The 19,906-nt window shown below is 43.6% G+C and overlaps 1 protein-coding gene across 6 annotated transcripts in view; it reads right to left on the reverse strand.

Annotated features, from left to right (window-relative positions):
• LOC118944435 (nuclear receptor ROR-alpha A) overlaps positions 1-19,906 on the reverse strand; it is a 287,286-nt gene that overhangs the window by 10,330 nt on the left and 257,050 nt on the right. For 4 of the 6 annotated variants that reach the window (XM_090223322.1, XM_090223326.1, XM_090223325.1 and 1 more), the window contains 6 exons: positions 13,957-14,042; positions 11,883-12,024; positions 10,892-11,308; positions 5,120-5,241; positions 4,456-4,588; positions 3,031-3,138 (listed from right to left, as the gene is read on the reverse strand). In XM_090223322.1, the coding sequence (XP_090079448.1) occupies positions 3,031-3,138; positions 4,456-4,588; positions 5,120-5,241; positions 10,892-11,308; positions 11,883-12,024; positions 13,957-14,042 (1,008 nt within the window). The remainder of the gene's footprint in view (positions 1-3,030; positions 3,139-4,455; positions 4,589-5,119; positions 5,242-10,891; positions 11,309-11,882; positions 12,025-13,956; positions 14,043-19,906) is intronic. The other 2 variants (XM_090223327.1, XM_090223323.1) reach the window with 1 other exon arrangement.

Consider the following 19,906-nt stretch of genomic DNA (forward strand, 5'->3'; position numbering starts at 1 on the left):
CCATTCAGTCAGTCCAGTCCATATCCTAGTGGCCGAGCCATTCAGTCAGTCCAGTCCATATCCTAGTGGCCTAGCCATTCAGTCAGTCCAGTCCATATCCTAGTGGCCCCGTCATTCAGTCAGTCCAGTCCATACCCTAGTGGCCCAGCCATTCAGTCAGTCCAGTCCATATCCTAGTGGCCTAGCCATTCAGTCAGAGGGGGTCCATTCAGTCATTCAGTCAGTCCAGTCCATACCCTAGTGGCCTAGCCATTCAGTCAGAGGGGGTCCATTCAGTCATTCAGTCAGTCCAGTCCATATCCTAGTGGACCAGCCATTCAGTCAGAGGGGGTCCATTCAGCCATTCAGTCAGTCCAGTCCATATCCTAGTGGCCCAGCCATTCAGTCAGTCCAGTCCATATCCTAGTGGCCCAGCCATTCAGTCAGTCCAATCCATATCCTAGTGGCCCAGCCATTCAGTCAGTCCAGTCCATATCCTAGTGGCCCCGCCATTCAGTCAGTCCAGTCCATATCCTAGTGGCCCAGCCATTCAGTCAGTCCAGTCCATATCCTAGTGGCCCCGCCATTCAGTCAGTCCAGTCCATATCCTAGTGGCCCCGTCATTCAGTCAGTCCAGCACATACCCTAGTGGCCGAGCCATTCAGTCAGAGGGGGTCCATTCAGCCATTTAGTCAGTCCAGTCCATATCCTAGTGGACCAGCCATTCAGTCAGAGGGGGTCCATTCAGCCATTCAGTCAGTCCAGTCCATACCCTAGTGGCCGAGCCATTCAGTCAGAGGGGGTCCATTCAGCCATTCAGTCAGTCCAGTCCATATCCTAGTGGACCAGCCATTCAGTCAGAGGGGGTCCATTCAGCCATTCAGTCAGTCCAGTCCATATCCTAGTGGCCCAGCCATTCAGTCAGTCCAGTCCATATCCTAGTGGCCCAGCCATTCAGTCAGTCCAGTCCATATCCTAGTGGCCCAGCCATTCAGTCAGTCCAGTCCATATCCTAGTGGCCCCGCCATTCAGTCAGTCCAGTCCATATCCTAGTGGCCCAGCCATTCAGTCAGTCCAGTCCATATCCTAGTGGCCCCGCCATTCAGTCAGTCCAGTCCATATCCTAGTGGCCCAGCCATTCAGTCAGTCCAGTCCATATCCTAGTGGCCCCGCCATTCAGTCAGTCCAGTCCATATCCTAGTGGCCCCGTCATTCAGTCAGTCCAGTCCATACCCTAGTGGCCCCGTCATTCAGTCAGTCCAGTCCATATCCTAGTGGCCGAGCCATTCAGTCAGTCCAGTCCATATCCTAGTGGCCCCGTCATTCAGTCAGTCCAGTCCATACCCTAGTGGCCCCGTCATTCAGTCAGTCCAGTCCATACCCTAGTGGCCCCGCCATTCAGTCAGTCCAGTCCATACCCTAGTGGCCGAGCCATTCAGTCAGAGGGGGTCCAAAACAGTCCCTAATACCAACAAACAACTTCTTAAATCGATGGTTCTGAAACAGCTGAACCTCAACCACAGATTGAAGGGGATGAACGTGATTCGCTGGGTTGTATTCTGACGTACCTAATGCTTTGAAAGGGGATGAACGTGATTCGCTGGGTTGTATTCTGACTTACCTAATGCTTTGAAAGGGGATGAACGTGATTCGCTGGGTTGTATTCTGACGTACCTAACGCTTTGAAAGGGGATGAACGTGATTCGCTGGGTTGTATTCTGACTTACCTAATGCTTTGAAAGGGGAAGAACGTGATTCGCTGGGTTGTATTCTGACGTACCTAATGCCTTGAAAGGGGATGAACGTGATTCGCTGGGTTGTATTCTGACGTACCTAACGCTTTGAAAGGGGAAGAACGTGATTCGCTGGGTTGTATTCTGACTTACCTAACGCTTTGAAAGGGGATGAACGTGATTCGCTGGGTTGTATTCTGACGTACCTAATGCTTTGAAAGGGGATGAACGTGATTCGCTGGGTTGTATTCTGACTTACCTAACGCTTTGAAAGGGGATGAACGTGATTCGCTGGGTTGTATTCTGACGTACCTAATGCTTTGAAAGGGGATGAACGTGATTCGCTGGGTTGTATTCTGACTTACCTAATGCTTTGAAAGGGGAAGAACGTGATTCGCTGGGTTGTATTCTGACTTACCAATGCTTTGAAAGGGGATGAACGTGATTCGCTGGGTTGTATTCTGACTTACCTAATGCTTTGAAAGGGGATGAACGTGATTCGCTGGGTTGTATTCTGACTTACCTAATGCTTTGAAAGGGGAAGAACGTGATTCGCTGGGTTGTATTCTGACTTACCTAATGCTTTGAAAGGGGAAGAACGTGATTCGCTGGGTTGTATTCTGACTTACCTAATGCTTTGAAAGGGGAAGAACGTGATTCGCTGGGTTGTATTCTGACGTACCTAATGCTTTGAAAGGGGATGAACGTGATTCGCTGGGTTGTATTCTGACTTACCTAATGCTTTGAAAGGGGATGAACGTGATTCGCTGGGTTGTATTCTGACTTACCCAACGCTTTGAAAGGGGATGAACGTGATTCGCTGGGTTGTATTCTGACTTACCTAATGCTTTGAAAGGGGAAGAACGTGATTCGCTGGGTTGTATTCTGACGTACCTAATGCTTTGAAAAGGGATGAACGTGATTCGCTGGGTTGTATTCTGACTTACCTAATGCTTTGAAAGGGGATGAACGTGATTCGCTGGGTTGTATTCTGACTTACCTAATGCTTTGAAAGGGGAAGAACGTGATTCGCTGGGTTGTATTCTGACTTACCTAATGCTTTGAAAGGGGAAGAACGTGATTCGCTGGGTTGTATTCTGACGTACCTAATGCTTTGAAAGGGGATGAACGTGATTCGCTGGGTTGTATTCTGACTTACCTAATGCTTTGAAAGGGGAAGAACGTGATTCGCTGGGTTGTATTCTGACTTACCTAATGCTTTGAAAGGGGATGAACGTGATTCGCTGGGTTGTATTCTGACGTACCTAATGCTTTGAAAGGGGATGAACGTGATTCGCTGGGTTGTATTCTGACTTACCCAACGCTTTGAAGACGTCGGTCCCAGCGTACTTCCCATCGAAGTAGACGGTGCTGTTCTGAGAGTCAAAGGCACGACACATCCTGATGAACACCACCTCAAGAGACCCTGAGGAGAGACGACAACAACAACACAACCGTCACTACAGAGAGACGACAACAACACAAACGTCACTACAGAGAGACGACGACAACACAAACGTCACTACAGAGAGACGACAACAACACAACCATCACTACAGGTCAGAGAGACAACAACACAACCATCACTACAGGTCAGAGAGACAACACAACCATCACTACAGGTCAGAGAGACGACAACAACACAACCATCACTACAGGTCAGAAAGACAACAACAACACAACCATCACTACAGGTCAGAGAGACAACAACAACCATCACTACTGGTCAGAGAGACAACATAACACAACCATCACTACAGGTCAGAGAGACAACAACAACACAACCATCACTACTTGTCAGAGAGACAACATAACACAACCATCACTACTGGTCAGAGAGACAACAACAACACAACCATCACTACAGGTCAGAAAGACAACAACAACACAACCATCACTACAGGTCAGAGAGACAACATAACACAACCATCACTACTGGTCAGAGAGACAACATAACACAACCATCACTACAGGTCAGAGAGACAACAACAACAACAAAACCATCACTACAGGTCAGAGAGACAACAACAACACAACCATCACTACAGGTCAGAGAGACAATAACAACACAACCATCACTACAGGTCAGAAAGACAACAACAACACAACCATCACCACAGGTCAGAGAGACAACAACAACCATCACTACTGGTCAGAGAGACAACATAACACAACCATCACTACAGGTCAGAGAGACAACAACACAACCATAACTACATGTCAGAGAGACAACATAACACAACCATCACTACAGGTCAGAGAGACAATAACAACACAACCATCACTACAGGTCAGAGAGACAACATAACATTGGGGGTTTCTTATACCAGTAGACAGTAGATAGATTGGGGGTTTCTTATATAAGTAGACAGTAGATAGATTGGGGGTTTCTTATATAAGTAGACAGGACATAGATTGGGGGTTTCTTATACCAGTAGACTGTAGATAGATTGGGGGTTTCTTATATAAGTAGACAAGACATAGATTGGGGGTTTCTTATGTAAGTAGACAGTAGATAGATTGGGGGTTTCTTATATAAGTAGACAGGACATAGATCGGGGGTTTCTTATACCAGTAGACAGTAGATAGATTGGGGGTTTCTTATGTAAGTAGACAGGACATAGATTGGGGGTTTCTTATGTAAGTAGACAGGACATAGATTGGGGGTTTCTTATATAAGTAGACAGGACATAGATTGGGGGTTGATCATTGTGATGTCGAGACATTCCATCATCTTGTCTACCTGCTTTGAGCAACACTATCTGGTCGTTCTGACAGAGCTCCATGAAGCCGTCGATGCGTTTGGCGAACTCCACCACGTACTGGATGGCCTCCGTTATCTTGATGGCACACAGCTGCCACATCACCTCCTCCGGCTGACATAAACAACAACAATGTTAAAAGAGGCATAATTGTTGATGCTAGTATCAGAGAGAGAGAGAGAGAGAGAGAGAGAGAGAGAGAGAGAGTGAGAGAGAGACAGAGAGAGAAAGGAGAAGGAAGAGGGGGGTGACAAAGGACTATGAGGGGAGGGGAACAAAAGTAGTGTACTAGGTAGTGTACTAGGTAGTGTGTAGTGTACTAGGTAGTGTAATAGAGGTAGTGTGTAGTGTGCTAGGTAGTGTACTAGGTAGTGTGTAGTGTACTAGGTAGTGTCCTAGGTAGTGTGTAGTGTACTAGGTAGTGTACTAGGTAGTGTGTAGTGTACTAGATAGTGTACTAGGTAGTGTACTAGGTAGTGTGTAGTGTACTAGGTAGTGTACTAGGTAGTGTGTAGTGTACTAGGTAGTGTACTAGGTAGTGTGTAGTGTCCTAGGTAGTGTGTAGTGTACTAGGTAGTGTACTAGGTAGTGTGTAGTGTACTAGATAGTGTACTAGGCAGTGTACTAGGTAGTGTGTATTGTTACCTTCGTCTGGTAGGTCTCTATCTCCTCCTGGAGGAAGGCCTGCCAGGTCATGCTCTGTAGCTCCTCCCTCAGGTACTGACACGTCTCCTGGTGGGACTTGGAGATGTTCTGGCCTAGGTGTTCTACAGGAGAGAGCAGCAGGACAACGTCAAGAGCTGGACCACGATTGGTCCAGGACAACGTCAAGAGCTGGACCACGATTGGTCTAGGACAACGTCAAGAGCTGGACCACGATTGGTCCAGGACAAGGTCAAGAGCTGGACCACGATTGGTCCAGGACAAGGTCAAGAGCTGGACCACGATTGGTCCAGGACAAGGTCAAGAGCTGGACCATGATTGGTCCAGGACAAGGTCAAGAGCTGAACCACGATTGGTCAAGGACAACATCAAGAGCTGGACCACGACTGGTCAAGGACAACATCAAGAGCTGGACCACGATTGGTCCAGGACAAGGTCAAGAGCTGGACCACGATTGGTCCAGGACAACGTCAAGAGCTGAACCACGATTGGTCAAGGACAACATCAAGAGCTGGACCACGATTGGTCAAGGACAACATCAAGAGCTGGACCACGATTGGTCCAGGACAACGTCAAGAGCTGAACCACGATTGGTCCAGGACAACGTCAAGAGCTGGACCACGATTGGTCAAGGACAACATCAAGAGCTGGATGGACCACAGTGGAATCCTTTTCACATTATGGTGCCGACTGAACTATACTGAATGGTCTGGTATTTTTGTGTTTTTTTTACATTGTTCTTTCCAGCACATTAGGGCTTGGCTTTTCTTGGCTCTGCCCAGTAGTGGGAAAAGGGTAGAATATGGGTGAGCATTTAGGCAGAGCTCACATGTGTAACAACACAGCAACATTGTTTCCATAAAGGGAAATTCTTCCAACCCTACTGTTCTGCTATTCTATACTGTTAGAGGTGGTTGATCATCTCTAACCATGACCCAGACAGTATTTTACTATTCTGTCATGACCCAGACAGTATTTTACTATTCTGGTATTGACCCAGACAGTATTTTACTATTCTGTCATGACCCAGACAGTATTTTACTATTCTGGTATTGACCCAGACAGTATTTTACTATTCTGTCATGACCCAGACAGTATTTTACTATTCTGGTATTGACCCAGACAGTATTTTACTATTCTGGTATTGACCCAGACAGTATTTTACTATTCTGTCATGACCCAGACAGTATTGTACTATTCTGGTATTGACCCAGACAGTATTTTACTATTCTGGTATTGACCCAGACAGTATTTTACTATTCTGGTATTGACCCAGACAGTATTTTACTATTCTGGTATTGACCCAGACAGTATTTTACTATTCTGGTATTGACCCAGACAGTATTTTACTATTCTGTCATGACCCAGACAGTATTTTACTATTCTGGTATTGACCCAGACAGTATTGTACTATTCTGGTATTGACCCAGACAGTATTTTACTATTCTGGTATGACCCAGACAGTATTTTACTATTCTGGTATTGACCCAGACAGTATTTTACTATTCTGGTATTGACCCAGACAGTATTTTACTATTCTGGTATTGACCCAGACAGTATTTTACTATTCTGGTATTGACCCAGACAGTATTTTACTATTCTGGTATTGACCCAGACAGTATTTTACTATTCTGGTATTGACCCAGACAGTATTTTACTATTCTGGTATTGACCCAGACAGTATTTTACTATTCTGGTATTGACCCAGACAGTATTTTACTATTCTGGTATTGACCCAGACAGTATTTTACTATTCTGGTATTGACCCAGACAGTATTATACTATTCTGGTATTGACCCAGACAGTATTTTACTATTCTGGTATTGACCCAGACAGTATTTTACTATTCTGGTATTGACCCAGACAGTATTATACTATTCTGGTATTGACCCAGACAGTATTTTACTATTCTGGTATGACCCAGACAGTATTTTACTATTCTGTCATGACCCAGACAGTATTTTACTATTCTGGTATTGACCCAGACAGTATTTTACCATTCTGGTATTGACCCAGACAGTATTTTACTATTCTGGTATTGACCCAGACAGTATTTTACTATTCTGGTATTGACCCAGACAGTATTTTACTATTCTGGTATTGACCCAGACAGTATTTTACTATTCTGGTATTGACCCAGACAGTATTTTACTATTCTGGTATTGACCCAGACAGTATTTTACTATGCTGGTATTGACCCAGACAGTATTTTACTATTCTGTCATGACCCAGACAGTATTTTACTATTCTGGTATTGACCCAGACAGTATTGTACTATTCTGGTATTGACCCAGACAGTATTTTACTATTCTGGTATGACCCAGACAGTATTTTACTATTCTGGTATTGACCCAGACAGTATTTTACTATTCTGGTATTGACCCAGACAGTATTTTACTATTCTGGTATTGACCCAGACAGTATTTTACTATTCTGGTATTGACACAGACAGTATTTTACTATTCTGGTATTGACCCAGACAGTATTTTACTATTCTGGTATTGACCCAGACAGTATTTTACTATTCTGGTATTGACCCAGACAGTATTATACTATTCTGGTATTGACCCAGACAGGATTTTACTATTCTGGTATTGACCCAGACAGTATTTTACTATTCTGGTATTGACCCAGACAGTATTATACTATTCTGGTATTGACCCAGACAGTATTTTACTATTCTGGTATGACCCAGACAGTATTTTACTATTCTGTCATGACCCAGACAGTATTTTACTATTCTGGTATTGACCCAGACAGTATTTTACCATTCTGGTATTGACCTAGACAGTATTTTACTATTCTGGTATTGACCCAGACATTATTTTACTATTCTGGTATTGACCCAGACAGTATTTTACTATTCTGGTATTGACCCAGACAGTATTTTACTATTCTGGTATTGACCCAGACAGTATTTTACTATTCTGGTATTGACCCAGACAGTATTTTACTATGCTGGTATTGACCCAGACAGTATTTTACTATTCTGTCATGACCCAGACAGTATTTTACTATTCTGGTATTGACCCAGACAGTATTGTACTATTCTGGTATTGACCCAGACAGTATTTTACTATTCTGGTATGACCCAGACAGTATTTTACTATTCTGGTATTGACCCAGACAGTATTTTACTATTCTGGTATTGACCCAGACAGTATTTTACTATTCTGGTATTGACCCAGACAGTATTTTACTATTCTGGTATTGACCCAGACAGTATTTACTATTCTGGTATTGACCCAGACAGTATTTTACTATTCTGGTATGACCCAGACAGTATTTTACTATTCTGGTATTGACCCAGACAGTATTTTACTATTCTGGTATGACCCAGACAGTATTTTACTATTCTGGTATTGACCCAGACAGTATTTTACTATTCTGGTATTGACCCAGACAGTATTTTACTATTCTGGTATTGACCCAGACAGTATTTTACTATTCTGGTATTGACCCAGACAGTATTTTACTATTCTGGTATGACCCAGACAGTATTTTACTATTCTGGTATTGACCCAGACAGTATTTTACTATTCTGGTATTGACCCAGACAGTATTTTACTATTCTGGTATGACCCAGACAGTATTTTACTATTCTGGTATTGACCCAGACAGTATTTTACTATTCTGGTATTGACCCAGACAGTATTTTACTATTCTGGTATTGACCCAGACAGTATTTTACTATTCTGGTATTGACACAGACAGTATTTTACTATTCTGGTATTGACCCAGACAGTATTTTACTATTCTGGTATTGACCCAGACAGTATTTTACTATTCTGGTATTGACCCAGACAGTATTATACTATTCTGGTATTGACCCAGACAGTATTTTACTATTCTGGTATTGACCCAGACAGTATTTTACTATTCTGGTATTGACCCAGACAGTATTATACTATTCTGGTATTGACCCAGACAGTATTTTACTATTCTGGTATTGACCCAGACAGTATTTTACTATTCTGGTATTGACCCAGACAGTATTATACTATTCTGGTATTGACCCAGACAGTATTTTACTATTCTGGTATGACCCAGACAGTATTTTACTATTCTGTCATGACCCAGACAGTATTTTACTATTCTGGTATTGACCCAGACAGTATTTTACCATTCTGGTATTGACCCAGACAGTATTTTACCATTCTGTCATGACCCAGACAGTATTTTACCATTCTGGTATTGACCCAGACAGTATTTTACCATTCTGTCATGACCCAGACAGTATTTTACTATTCTGTCATGACCCAGACAGTACTTTACTATTCTGGTATTGACCCAGACAGTATTTAACTATTCTGGTATTGACCCAGACAGTATTTTACTATTCTGGTATGACCCAGACAGTATTTTACTATTCTGTCATGACCCAGACAGTATTTTACTATTCTGGTATTGACCCAGACAGTATTTTACCATTCTGGTATTGACCCAGACAGTATTTTACCATTCTGTCATGACCCAGACAGTATTTTACCATTCTGGTATTGACCCAGACAGTATTTTACCATTCTGTCATGACCCAGACAGTATTTTACTATTCTGTCATGACCCAGACAGTACTTTACTATTCTGGTATTGACCCAGACAGTATTTAACTATTCTGGTATTGACCCAGACAGTATTTTACTATTCTGGTATTGACCCAGACAGTATTTTACTATTCTGTCATGACCCAGACAGTATTTTACCATTCTGTCATGACCCAGACAGTATTTGGTTAAATAAAGGTGAAATAAATGAAAAAAAGGTGAAATAAAAAAAGAAAATTACCATTCTGTCCACTATGTTGGTGCTGGTTGATCTACAATAGAGAATACTACATATGTTCATACAATCATTTAACATAAAACAAAGGGACTTATCTCCTACAGTAAAGGGGAAGAGGATACAATGAGAAATACTTTTGTTTAAAGAAGAACATCACTTCCTGGGAGCTCAAGGGAGAGTAAATAACTGATTTCCCTGAACATGTGCCCCCTTGGTTCCCAATAGGAGCTAATTAACACAATGCTAATTAACCAGACAGTGTTCTAATGAGCTCTGAAGATGAGTTTGCAGCCTCCTGCTATTTTAAACCACCTTTGTTTTGCCCCACGGTTGTGCTCTCTGTTCGCTCCATCCTTTCTCTTTCTTTACCCCTCTATATCCCTCTCTCGTTCTTCTTGTTCTCTCCCTCTTTACCCCTCCCTCCCTCCCCCATCCTACACCTTTCCTCCCTCCCTCCCCCCTCCCATCCTACACCTTACCTCATCCCTCCCTGCCTCCCCCATCCCATCCCAAACCTTACCTCATCCCTCCCTCCCTCCCTCCCTCCCTCCCTCCCTCCCTCCCTCCCTCCCTCCCTCCCTCCCTCCCTCCCTCCCTCCCTCCCTCCCTCCCAAACCTTACCTCATCCTTTCCCTCCCACCCTCCCTCCCTCCCTCCCTCCCTCCCTCCCTCCCTCCCTCCCTCCCTCCCTCCTTCCCAAACCTTACCTCATCCCTTAGTGCCTCCCTCCCTCCCTCCCCCATCCCAAACCTTACCTCATCCCTTCCCTTAGTGCCTCTCTCCCTCCCCCATCCCAAACCTTACCTCCTCCCTTGCTGCCTCTCTCCCTCCCTCATCTAACCCAGCCATGGACGAGGTAGGAGACGTCTCTCCCTTTTCCTCCATAATCCCTCTCTCCACCTCTTCCCCTCTCCATCTTTTTCCCCTCCTCCCTCCCTCCATCTGTCCCTTAATCCCCCTCTCTCCACTCACCTAGCTCAGCCATAGATACTGTGGGAGACGTCTCTCCGTTGGTGAAGGAACAGTAGGGGAAGAAACCCTGGTTGGAACCATAATCACAAAGAGGCTCCGGTTTTATACCGTTAATATCCAGACCAGACTGATCAGGAGACGGCTGAATGTCCAGGTAGAACCCCCCCACTCCTCCCGAGTCAGAGCCCCCCTTGGAGGCTGGGCCGTTAACCCCCCCAGGGCTGTTTTCCTCCATGTACCCTCCCAGGTCTTCCGGGAGGTCGGTGAGGCCGTAGTGGGGAGAGAGAGGCTCGACCTCCTCCGGGTTCTGGGGATGGTGGTCTCTCTGCAGCTGCTGGGCCTGCTGGAGACGGTGCTTCTGGACCTCAGCATACAGGCTGTCTCTCTGCTTCTTGGACATACGGCCAAACTTCACCGCTGTGGGGACATGGAGAGACATTGCCGAAGGTTATTTAATTAAACAATAGTGTTGTGTGAGAACTTGACCTCTCTGAGGAGGTAAATTAAGACGTACGAAGTGGACTCATAATCCAGTGTGTGTGTGTGTGTGTGTGTGTGTGTGTGTGTGTGTGTGTGTGTGTGTGTGTGTGTGTGTGTGTGTGTGTGCATTCATTTTTACAGTATGCCTATGCATTGTGGTTAGTTCCACAAATTATTATTTTATTGGGGCGGCAGCGTAGCCTAGCGGTTAGAGCATTGGACTAGTTGGACAAGGTTGCAAGTTCAAGTCCCCGAGCTGACAAGGTTCAAATCTGTCCTTCAGTCTGATCAAGGCAGTTCACCTACTGTTCCTAGGCTTAACTGACTTGCCTAGTTAATTAAATGAAATTAAAAAGAATCCTGCAGTCAACATTTCATACTATCTGTATTAATTCCATTAACTGGGAAATGTAAAAAATACTGAATTTCATTACAAAGATTAAATGTTTTACAGTTCCAATTTAATTACAATTAAATTGTAATTGACCCCAACCCTGATATACATACATACCGTCCCGTGACATGCCTACGGTCAGGCATTTCTGCAGTCTACAGTGTTGGCAGCGGTTTCTGCTGGTCCTGTCAATCAAACAGTTCTTCTGACGAGGGCAGGAGTATCCTGCATTACTCTGCTGGCTCCTCCTGAAGAAACCCTGGAGGGAGGGGGAAGGGAGGGTCAAACAATAGTTTAAAATTCCCTCAGCTAAAGCTGAGGTTAGTGTTGCCAACAGAGATGGCTATAGTGTTGTCAATAGAGATGGCTATTGTGTTGTCATTAGAGATGGCTATAGTGTTATCGTTAGAGATGGCTATAGTGTTGTCAATAGAGATGGCTATAGTGTTGTTATTAGAGATGGCTATAGTGTTGTCAATAGAGATGGCTATAGTGTTGCCATTAGAGATGGCTATAGTGTTGTCATTAGAGATGGCTATAGTGTTGTCAATAGAGATGGCTATAGTGTTGTCATTAGAGATGGCTATAGTGTTATCGTTAGAGATGGCTATAGTGTTGTCATTAGAGATGGCTATAGTGTTGTCATTAGAGATGGCTATAGTGTTGTCAATAGAGATGGCTATAGTGTTGTCATTAGAGACGGCTATAGTGTTATCGTTAGAGATGGCTATAGTGTTGTCAATAGAGATGGCTATAGTGTTGTCATTAGAGACGGCTATAGTGTTATCGTTAGAGATGGCTATAGTGTTGTCAATAGAGATGGCTATAGTGTTGTTATTAGAGATGGCTATAGTGTTGTCATTAGAGATGGCTATAGTGTTGTCAATAGAGATGGCTATAGTGTTGTTATTAGAGATGGCTATAGTGTTGTCATTAGAGATGGCTATAGTGTTGTCATTAGAGATGGCTATAGTGTTGTCATTAGAGATGGCTATAGTGTTGTTATTAGAGATGGCTATAGTGTTGTCATTAGAGATGGCTATAGTGTTGTTATTAGAGATGGCTATAGTGTTGTTATTAGAGATGGCTATAGTGTTGTCATTAGAGATGGCTATAGTGTTGCCAATAGAGATGGCTATAGTGTTGTCATTAGAGATGGCTATAGTGTTGTCATTAGAGATGGCTATAGTGTTGTCAATAGAGACGGCTATAGTGTTGTCATTAGAGATGGCTATAGTGTTGTCATTAGAGACGGCTATAGTGTTGTCATTAGAGATGGCTATAGTGTTGTCATTAGAGATGGCTATAGTGTTGTCAATAGAGATGGCTATAGTGTTGTCAATAGAGATGGCTATAGTGTTGTCAATAGAGATGGCTATAGTGTTGTCAATAGAGATGGCTATAGTGTTGTCGTTAGAGATGGCTATAGTGTTGTCATTAGAGATGGCTATAGTGTTGTCATTAGAGACGGCTATAGTGTTGTCATTAGAGATGGCTATAGTGTTGTCATTAGAGATGGCTATAGTGTTGTTATTAGAGATGGCTATAGTGTTGCCAAAAAAATATGTCTATATTGATGGTTATAGTGTTGTCAGTTGACTAATAATCACTATATTACTGAGAGGAGACCGTTTCCCCTGGACAGGAGATGAGTGTTGTCAGTTAAATAATAATCACTATATTACTGAGAGGAGAGGGGAAGAGATTACCGAACGATATAAGAGAGAGAGCTAAGAGGCAACAGTTTCAATATGTGAAACATAGCGAAATAGATAGTCCTTACAGTAGAATTAAAATAGTGTTGGGAATGACTTAATACAACTCAAAGTGGTTTCTTACTTCTTACTTTGTGTAAAGCAACCTTTGCAGCTTTCCTATAAAATACATATTTTTGTTGTTGTTGCTTGAATGTAGGCGGTTCAAAATATAATTTTAGTTTTTCCCCCCATTCTCAAAGGAAGTATAGTGCTGATGGAATAACAACACAGAAACTGTCTGTCATTGTTCATAACTTTGAAGTTTTCCCTCTGAAGAACTTATTAACATGGAGAGATTTCTGAAAGCAATTCTGTCCAACTGTGTCTGAGTCAAAAGAACAAAAGGAGAGGAGGACCCAACGGTCGTTGTCGAGTGCCATCTCCATGGCGACCCCCGGCAGGAAGTGACGTCATAAACGTATGTTTCTCCTTACCTTGCAGCCTTCGCAGGTGATCACGCCGTAGTGGATACCTGACGACTTATCTCCACATATCTTGCAAGGAATAATTTCAATTTGAGCTGGAGAGAGGGAAGAAAACAAAGAGAGAGAGAGAGAGAGAGAGAGAGAGACAGACAGAGAGAGAGAGAGAGAGAGAGAGAGAGAGAGAGAGAGAGAGAGAGAGAAGCAGAGAGAGAGAGACAGAGAGAGAGAGAGAGAAACAGAAAGTCAGGATTGTCTCCTGTCAACATCAAACCCACCACAGTTAACCAGTGCCAATAGGAAGGAAACATCAAACACCCGTGGGCTGGTTTCTCCCCTAAGACAACATTCAACCTTCACAACATCTGATACAAGGAAATATGGCACCATATTGTGTACGTGTTGACTTCCTGTACTGTGGCAACCTAAAAAAAATAAGAAAATAGAAGCCTGATAAATTGTCACAATTCATACTGACATCAGTATGTTCGTGTGACGTGGACATTTGTGCCGTTTATCAAAGAAGTAATTTTACTCAATGTCACATGATCTTAATCAGAGCGTTGTTAACCCTTTAAACTGGAATAAACTTAATCTTTGTTAACCCTTTAAACTGGAATAAAGTTAATCAAGAAGCCTGCTTCGCAACACTGAGACATTACTCCACTGATGGACTGACTTGGCCATCCAATCAATGTGCTCCAATCAGCCTGTGCTGTTGAGCACTAAGCCTGGGTCCAATCAGCCTGTGCTGTTGAGCACTAAGCCTGGATCTAATCAGCCTGTGTTGTTGAGCACTAAGCCTGGGTCTAATCAGCCTGTGTTGTTGAGCACTAAGCCTGGGTCTAATCAGCCTGTGTTGTAGAGCACTAAGCCTGGATCTAATCAGCCTGTGTTGTTGAGCACTAAGCCTGGGTCTAATCAGCCTGTGTTGTTGAGCACTAAGCCTGGGTCCAATCAGCCTGTGTTGTTGAGCACTAAGCCCGGGTCCAGCTGTAATTCCTTAAGCATTAGCTACTAACTAAGACTGATCTGTGTAGCTGTGTCCCAAGTATCCAGACAAGCCCTACTCCCTACATAGTGCACTACTTCTGATCAGGATATAGGGTACCATTTGATCTGTGTTCGGGATATTTTAATTATTATTTTTTTTTTTAACCTTTATTTAACTCGGCAAGTCAGTTAAGAACAAATTCTTACTTTCAATGACGGCCTATGAACAGTGGGGTTAACTGCCTTGTTCAGGGGCAGAACGACAGATTTTTACCTTGTCAGCTCGGTTACTGGCCCAACGCTCTAACCACTAGGCTCCCTGCCGCCCCAGGATGCCATTTGATCTCTGATCAGGAAATAGGATCTCTGATCAGGAAATAGGATCTCTGATCAGGAAATAGGATGCCATTTGATCTGTGATCAGGAAATAGGATCTCTGATCAGGAAATAGGATCTGTGATCAGGAAATAGGATGCCATTTGATCTCTGATCAGGAAATAGGATGCCATTTGATCTCTGATCAGGAAATAGGATGCCATTTTATCTCTGATCAGGAAATAGGATCTCTGATCAGGAAATAGGATCTGTGATCAGGAAATAGGATCTGTGATCAGGAAATAGGATGCCATTTGATCTCTGATCAGGAAATAGGATCTCTGATCAGGAAATAGGATCTGTGATCAGGAAATAGGATGCCATTTTATCTGTGATCAGGAAAGCCTAAAGGACGTCCTTTGATATCCCTGACTGTGTTGACTGCATCCATAGACTCAGCAAAGAGAGAGTGACACAACTAAGTGAGCTACACTGGGTTGAATACCTGGATACTCACACTGTCTGGTAATATAGGGTTGAATAGCTGAACATTCAAACACTGTCTGGTAATATAGAGTTGAATACCTGGATACTCACACACTGTCTGGTAATATAGGGTTGAATAGCTGAACATTCAAACACTGTCTGGTAATATAGAGTTGAATACCTGGATACTCACACACTGTCTGGTAATATAGGGTTGAATAGCTGAACATTCAAACACTGTCTGGTAATATAGAGTTGAATACCTGGATACTCACACACTGTCTGGTAATATAGGGTTGAATACCTGGATACTCACACACTGTCTGGTAATATAGGGTTGAATACCTGGATACTCACACACTGTCTGGTAATATAGGGTTGAATACCTGGATACTCACACACTGTCTGGTAATATAGGGTTGAATACCTGGATACTCACACACTGTCTGGTAATATAGAGTTGAATACCTGGATACTCACACACTGTCTGGTAATATAGGGTTGAATACCTGGATACTCACACACTGTCTGGTAATATAGGGTTGAATACCTGGATACTCACACACTGTCTGGTAATATAGTGTTGAATACCGGGATACTCACACACTGTCTGGTAATATAGAGTTGAATACCTGAACACTCACACTGTCTGGTAATATAGGGTTGAATACCTGGATACTCACACTGTCTGGTAATATAGAGTTGAATACCGGGATACTCACACACTGTCTGGTAATATAGAGTTGAATACCTGGATACTCACACACTGTCTGGTAATATAGGGTTGAATAGCTGAACACTCACACTGTCTGGTAATATAGGGTTGAATACCGGGATACTCACACACTGTCTGGTAATATAGAGTTGAATACCGGGATACTCACACACTGTCTGGTAATATAGGGTTGAATAGCTGAACACTCACACTGTCTGGTAATATAGGGTTGAATACCTGAACACTCACACTGTTTGGTAATGTAGAGTTGAATACCTGAACACTCACACTGTTTGGTAATGTAGAGTTGAATACCTGAACACTCACACTGTTTGGTAATGTAGGTTTGAATACCTGAACACTCACACTGTCTGGTAATGTTGGGTTGAATACCTGAACACTCACACTGTCTGGTAATATAGGTTTGAATACCTGAACACTCACACTGTCTGGTAATATAGGTTTGAATACCTGAACACTCACACTGTCTGGTAATGTTGGGTTGAATACCTGAACACTCACACTGTCTGGTAATGTTGGGTTGAATAGCTGAACACTCACACTGTCTGGTAATGTTGGGTTGAATACCTGAACACTCACACTGTCTGGTAATGTTGGGTTGAATAGCTGAACACTCAGACACTGTCTGGTAATATAGGGTTGAATACCTGAACACTCAGACACTGTCTGGTAATATAGGGTTGAATGCCTGAACACTCAGACACTGTCTGGCAATATAGGGTGTCATTGGGGACGTAGTCATTGTGTATTCAAGGCTTCCTCATTTCCTCCACTGTGTCTCTATGAAGACGAACGGTGTTTCCACTCCACTGGCATGTTAGGTATCATTACTTATGTCATTTTGTCCTGATGTGCACTCACAGCCACTCAAGCATGATATACTGTCTGTATGCAGTAATTACAGCTGGGCTCTAGACTGTAGTAATTACAGCTGGGCTATAGACTGTAGTAACTACAGCTGGGCTCTAGACTGTAGTAACTACAGCTGGGCTCTAGACTGTAGTAACTACAGCTGGGCTATAGACTGTAGTAACTACAGCTGGGCTCTAGACTGTAGTAAGTACAGCTGGGCTCTAGACTATAGTAACTACAGCTGGGCTCTAGACTGTAGTAACTACAGCTGGGCTCTAGACTGTAGTAACTACAGCTGGGCTCTAGACTGTAGTAACTACAGCTGGGTATATATTGGGCACTAGACTGTAGTAACTACAGCTGGGTATATCCTGGGCTCTAGACTGTAGTAACTACAGCTGGGTATATATTGGGCTCTAGACTGTAGTAACTACAGCTGGGTATATCCTGGGCTCTAGACTGTAGTAACTACAGCTGGGCTCTAGACTGTAGTAACTACAGCTGGGCTCTAGACTGTAGTAACTACAGCTGGGTATATATTGGGCACTAGACTGTAGTAACTACAGCTGGGTATATCCTGGGCTCTAGACTGTAGTAACTACAGCTGGGTATATCCTGGGCTCTAGACTGTAGTAACTACAGCTGGGCTCTAGACTGTAGTAACTACAGCTGGGCTCTAGACTGTAGTAACTACAGCTGGGCTCTAGACTGTAGTAACTACAGCTGGGCTCTAGACTGTAGTAACTACAGCTGGGTATATTCTGGGCTCTAGACTGTAGTAACTACAGCTGGGCTCTAGACTGTAGTAACTACAGCTGGGCTCTAGACTGTAGTAACTACAGCTGGGTATATCCTGGGCTCTAGACTGTAGTAACTACAGCTGGGTATATATTGGGCACTAGACTGTAGTAACTACAGCTGGGTATATCCTGGGCTCTAGACTGTAGTAACTACAGCTGGGTTCTAGACTGTAGTAACTACAGCTGGGTATATCCTGGGCTCTAGACTGTAGTAACTACAGCTGGGCTCTAGACTGTAGTAACTACAGCTGGGTATATATTGGGCTCTAGACTGTAGTAACTACAGCTGGGTATATCCTGGGCTCTAGACTGTAGTAACTACAGCTGGGTATATCCTGGGCTGTAGACTGTAGTAACTAAAGCTGGGCTCTAGACTGTAGTAACTACAGCTGGGCTCTAGACTGTAGTAACTACAGCTGGGTATATATTGGGCTCTAGACTGTAGTGACTACAGCTGGGTATATCCTGGGCTCTAGACTGTAGTAACTACAGCTGGGTATATCCTGGGCTGTAGACTGTAGTAACTACAGCTGGGCTCTAGACTGTAGTAACTACAGCTGGGCTCTAGACTGTAGTAACTACAGCTGGGTATATATTGGGCTCTAGACTGTAGTGACTACAGCTGGGTATATCTTGGGCTCTAGACTGTAGTGACTACAGCTGGGCTCTAGACTGTAGTAACTACAGCTGGGTATACCCTGGGCTCTAGACTGTAGTAACTACAGCTGGGCTCTAGACTGTAGTAACTACAGCTGGGTATATCCTGGGCTCTAGACTGTACTAACTACTTCTGGGCTCTAGACTGTAGTAACTACAGCTGGGCATATATTGGGCTCTAGACTGTAGTAACTACAGCTGGGTATATCCTGGGCTCTAGACTGTAGTAACTACAGCTGGGTATATCCTGGGCTGTAGACTGTAGTAACTACAGCTGGGCTCTAGACTGTAGTACCTACAGCTGGGCTCTAGACTGTAGTAACTACAGCTGGGTATATATTGGGATCTAGACTGTAGTGACTACAGCTGGGTATATCCTGGGCTCTAGACTGTAGTAACTACAGCTGGGTATATCCTGGGCTGTAGACTGTAGTAACTACAGCTGGGCTCTAGACTGTAGTAACTACAGCTGGGCTCTAGACTGTAGTAACTACAGCTGGGTATATATTGGGCTCTAGACTGTAGTGACTACAGCTGGGTATATCTTGGGCTCTAGACTGTAGTGACTACAGCTGGGCTCTAGACTGTAGTAACTACAGCTGGGTATACCCTGGGCTCTAGACTGTAGTAACTACAGCTGGGCTCTAGTCTGTAGTAACTACAGCTGGGTATATCCTGGGCTCTAGACTGTAGTAACTACAGCTGGGTATATCCTGGGCTCTAGACTGTAGTAACTACAGCTGGGCTCTAGACTGTAGTAACTACAGCTGGGTATATATTGGGCTCTAGACTGTAGTAACTACAGCTGGGTATATCCTGGGCTCTAGACTGTAGTAACTACAGCTGGGCTCTAGACTGTAGTAACTACAGCTGGGCTATAGACTGTAGTAACTACAGCTGGGTATATTCTGGGCTCTAGACTGTAGTAACTACAGCTGGGCTCTAGACTGTAGTAACTACAGCTGGGCTCTAGACTGTAGTAACTACAGCTGGGTATATCCTGGGCTCTAGACTGTAGTAACTACAGCTGGGTATATCCTGGGCTCTAGACTGTAGTAACTACAGCTGGGCTCTAGACTGTAGTAACTACAGCTGGGCTCTAGACTGTAGTAACTACAGCTGG

Source organism: Oncorhynchus mykiss, chromosome 26 (genome assembly GCF_057628025.1).
Source record: "Oncorhynchus mykiss isolate SJ-2025 chromosome 26, ASM5762802v1, whole genome shotgun sequence".
Classification (NCBI taxonomy): domain Eukaryota; kingdom Metazoa; phylum Chordata; class Actinopteri; order Salmoniformes; family Salmonidae; genus Oncorhynchus; species Oncorhynchus mykiss.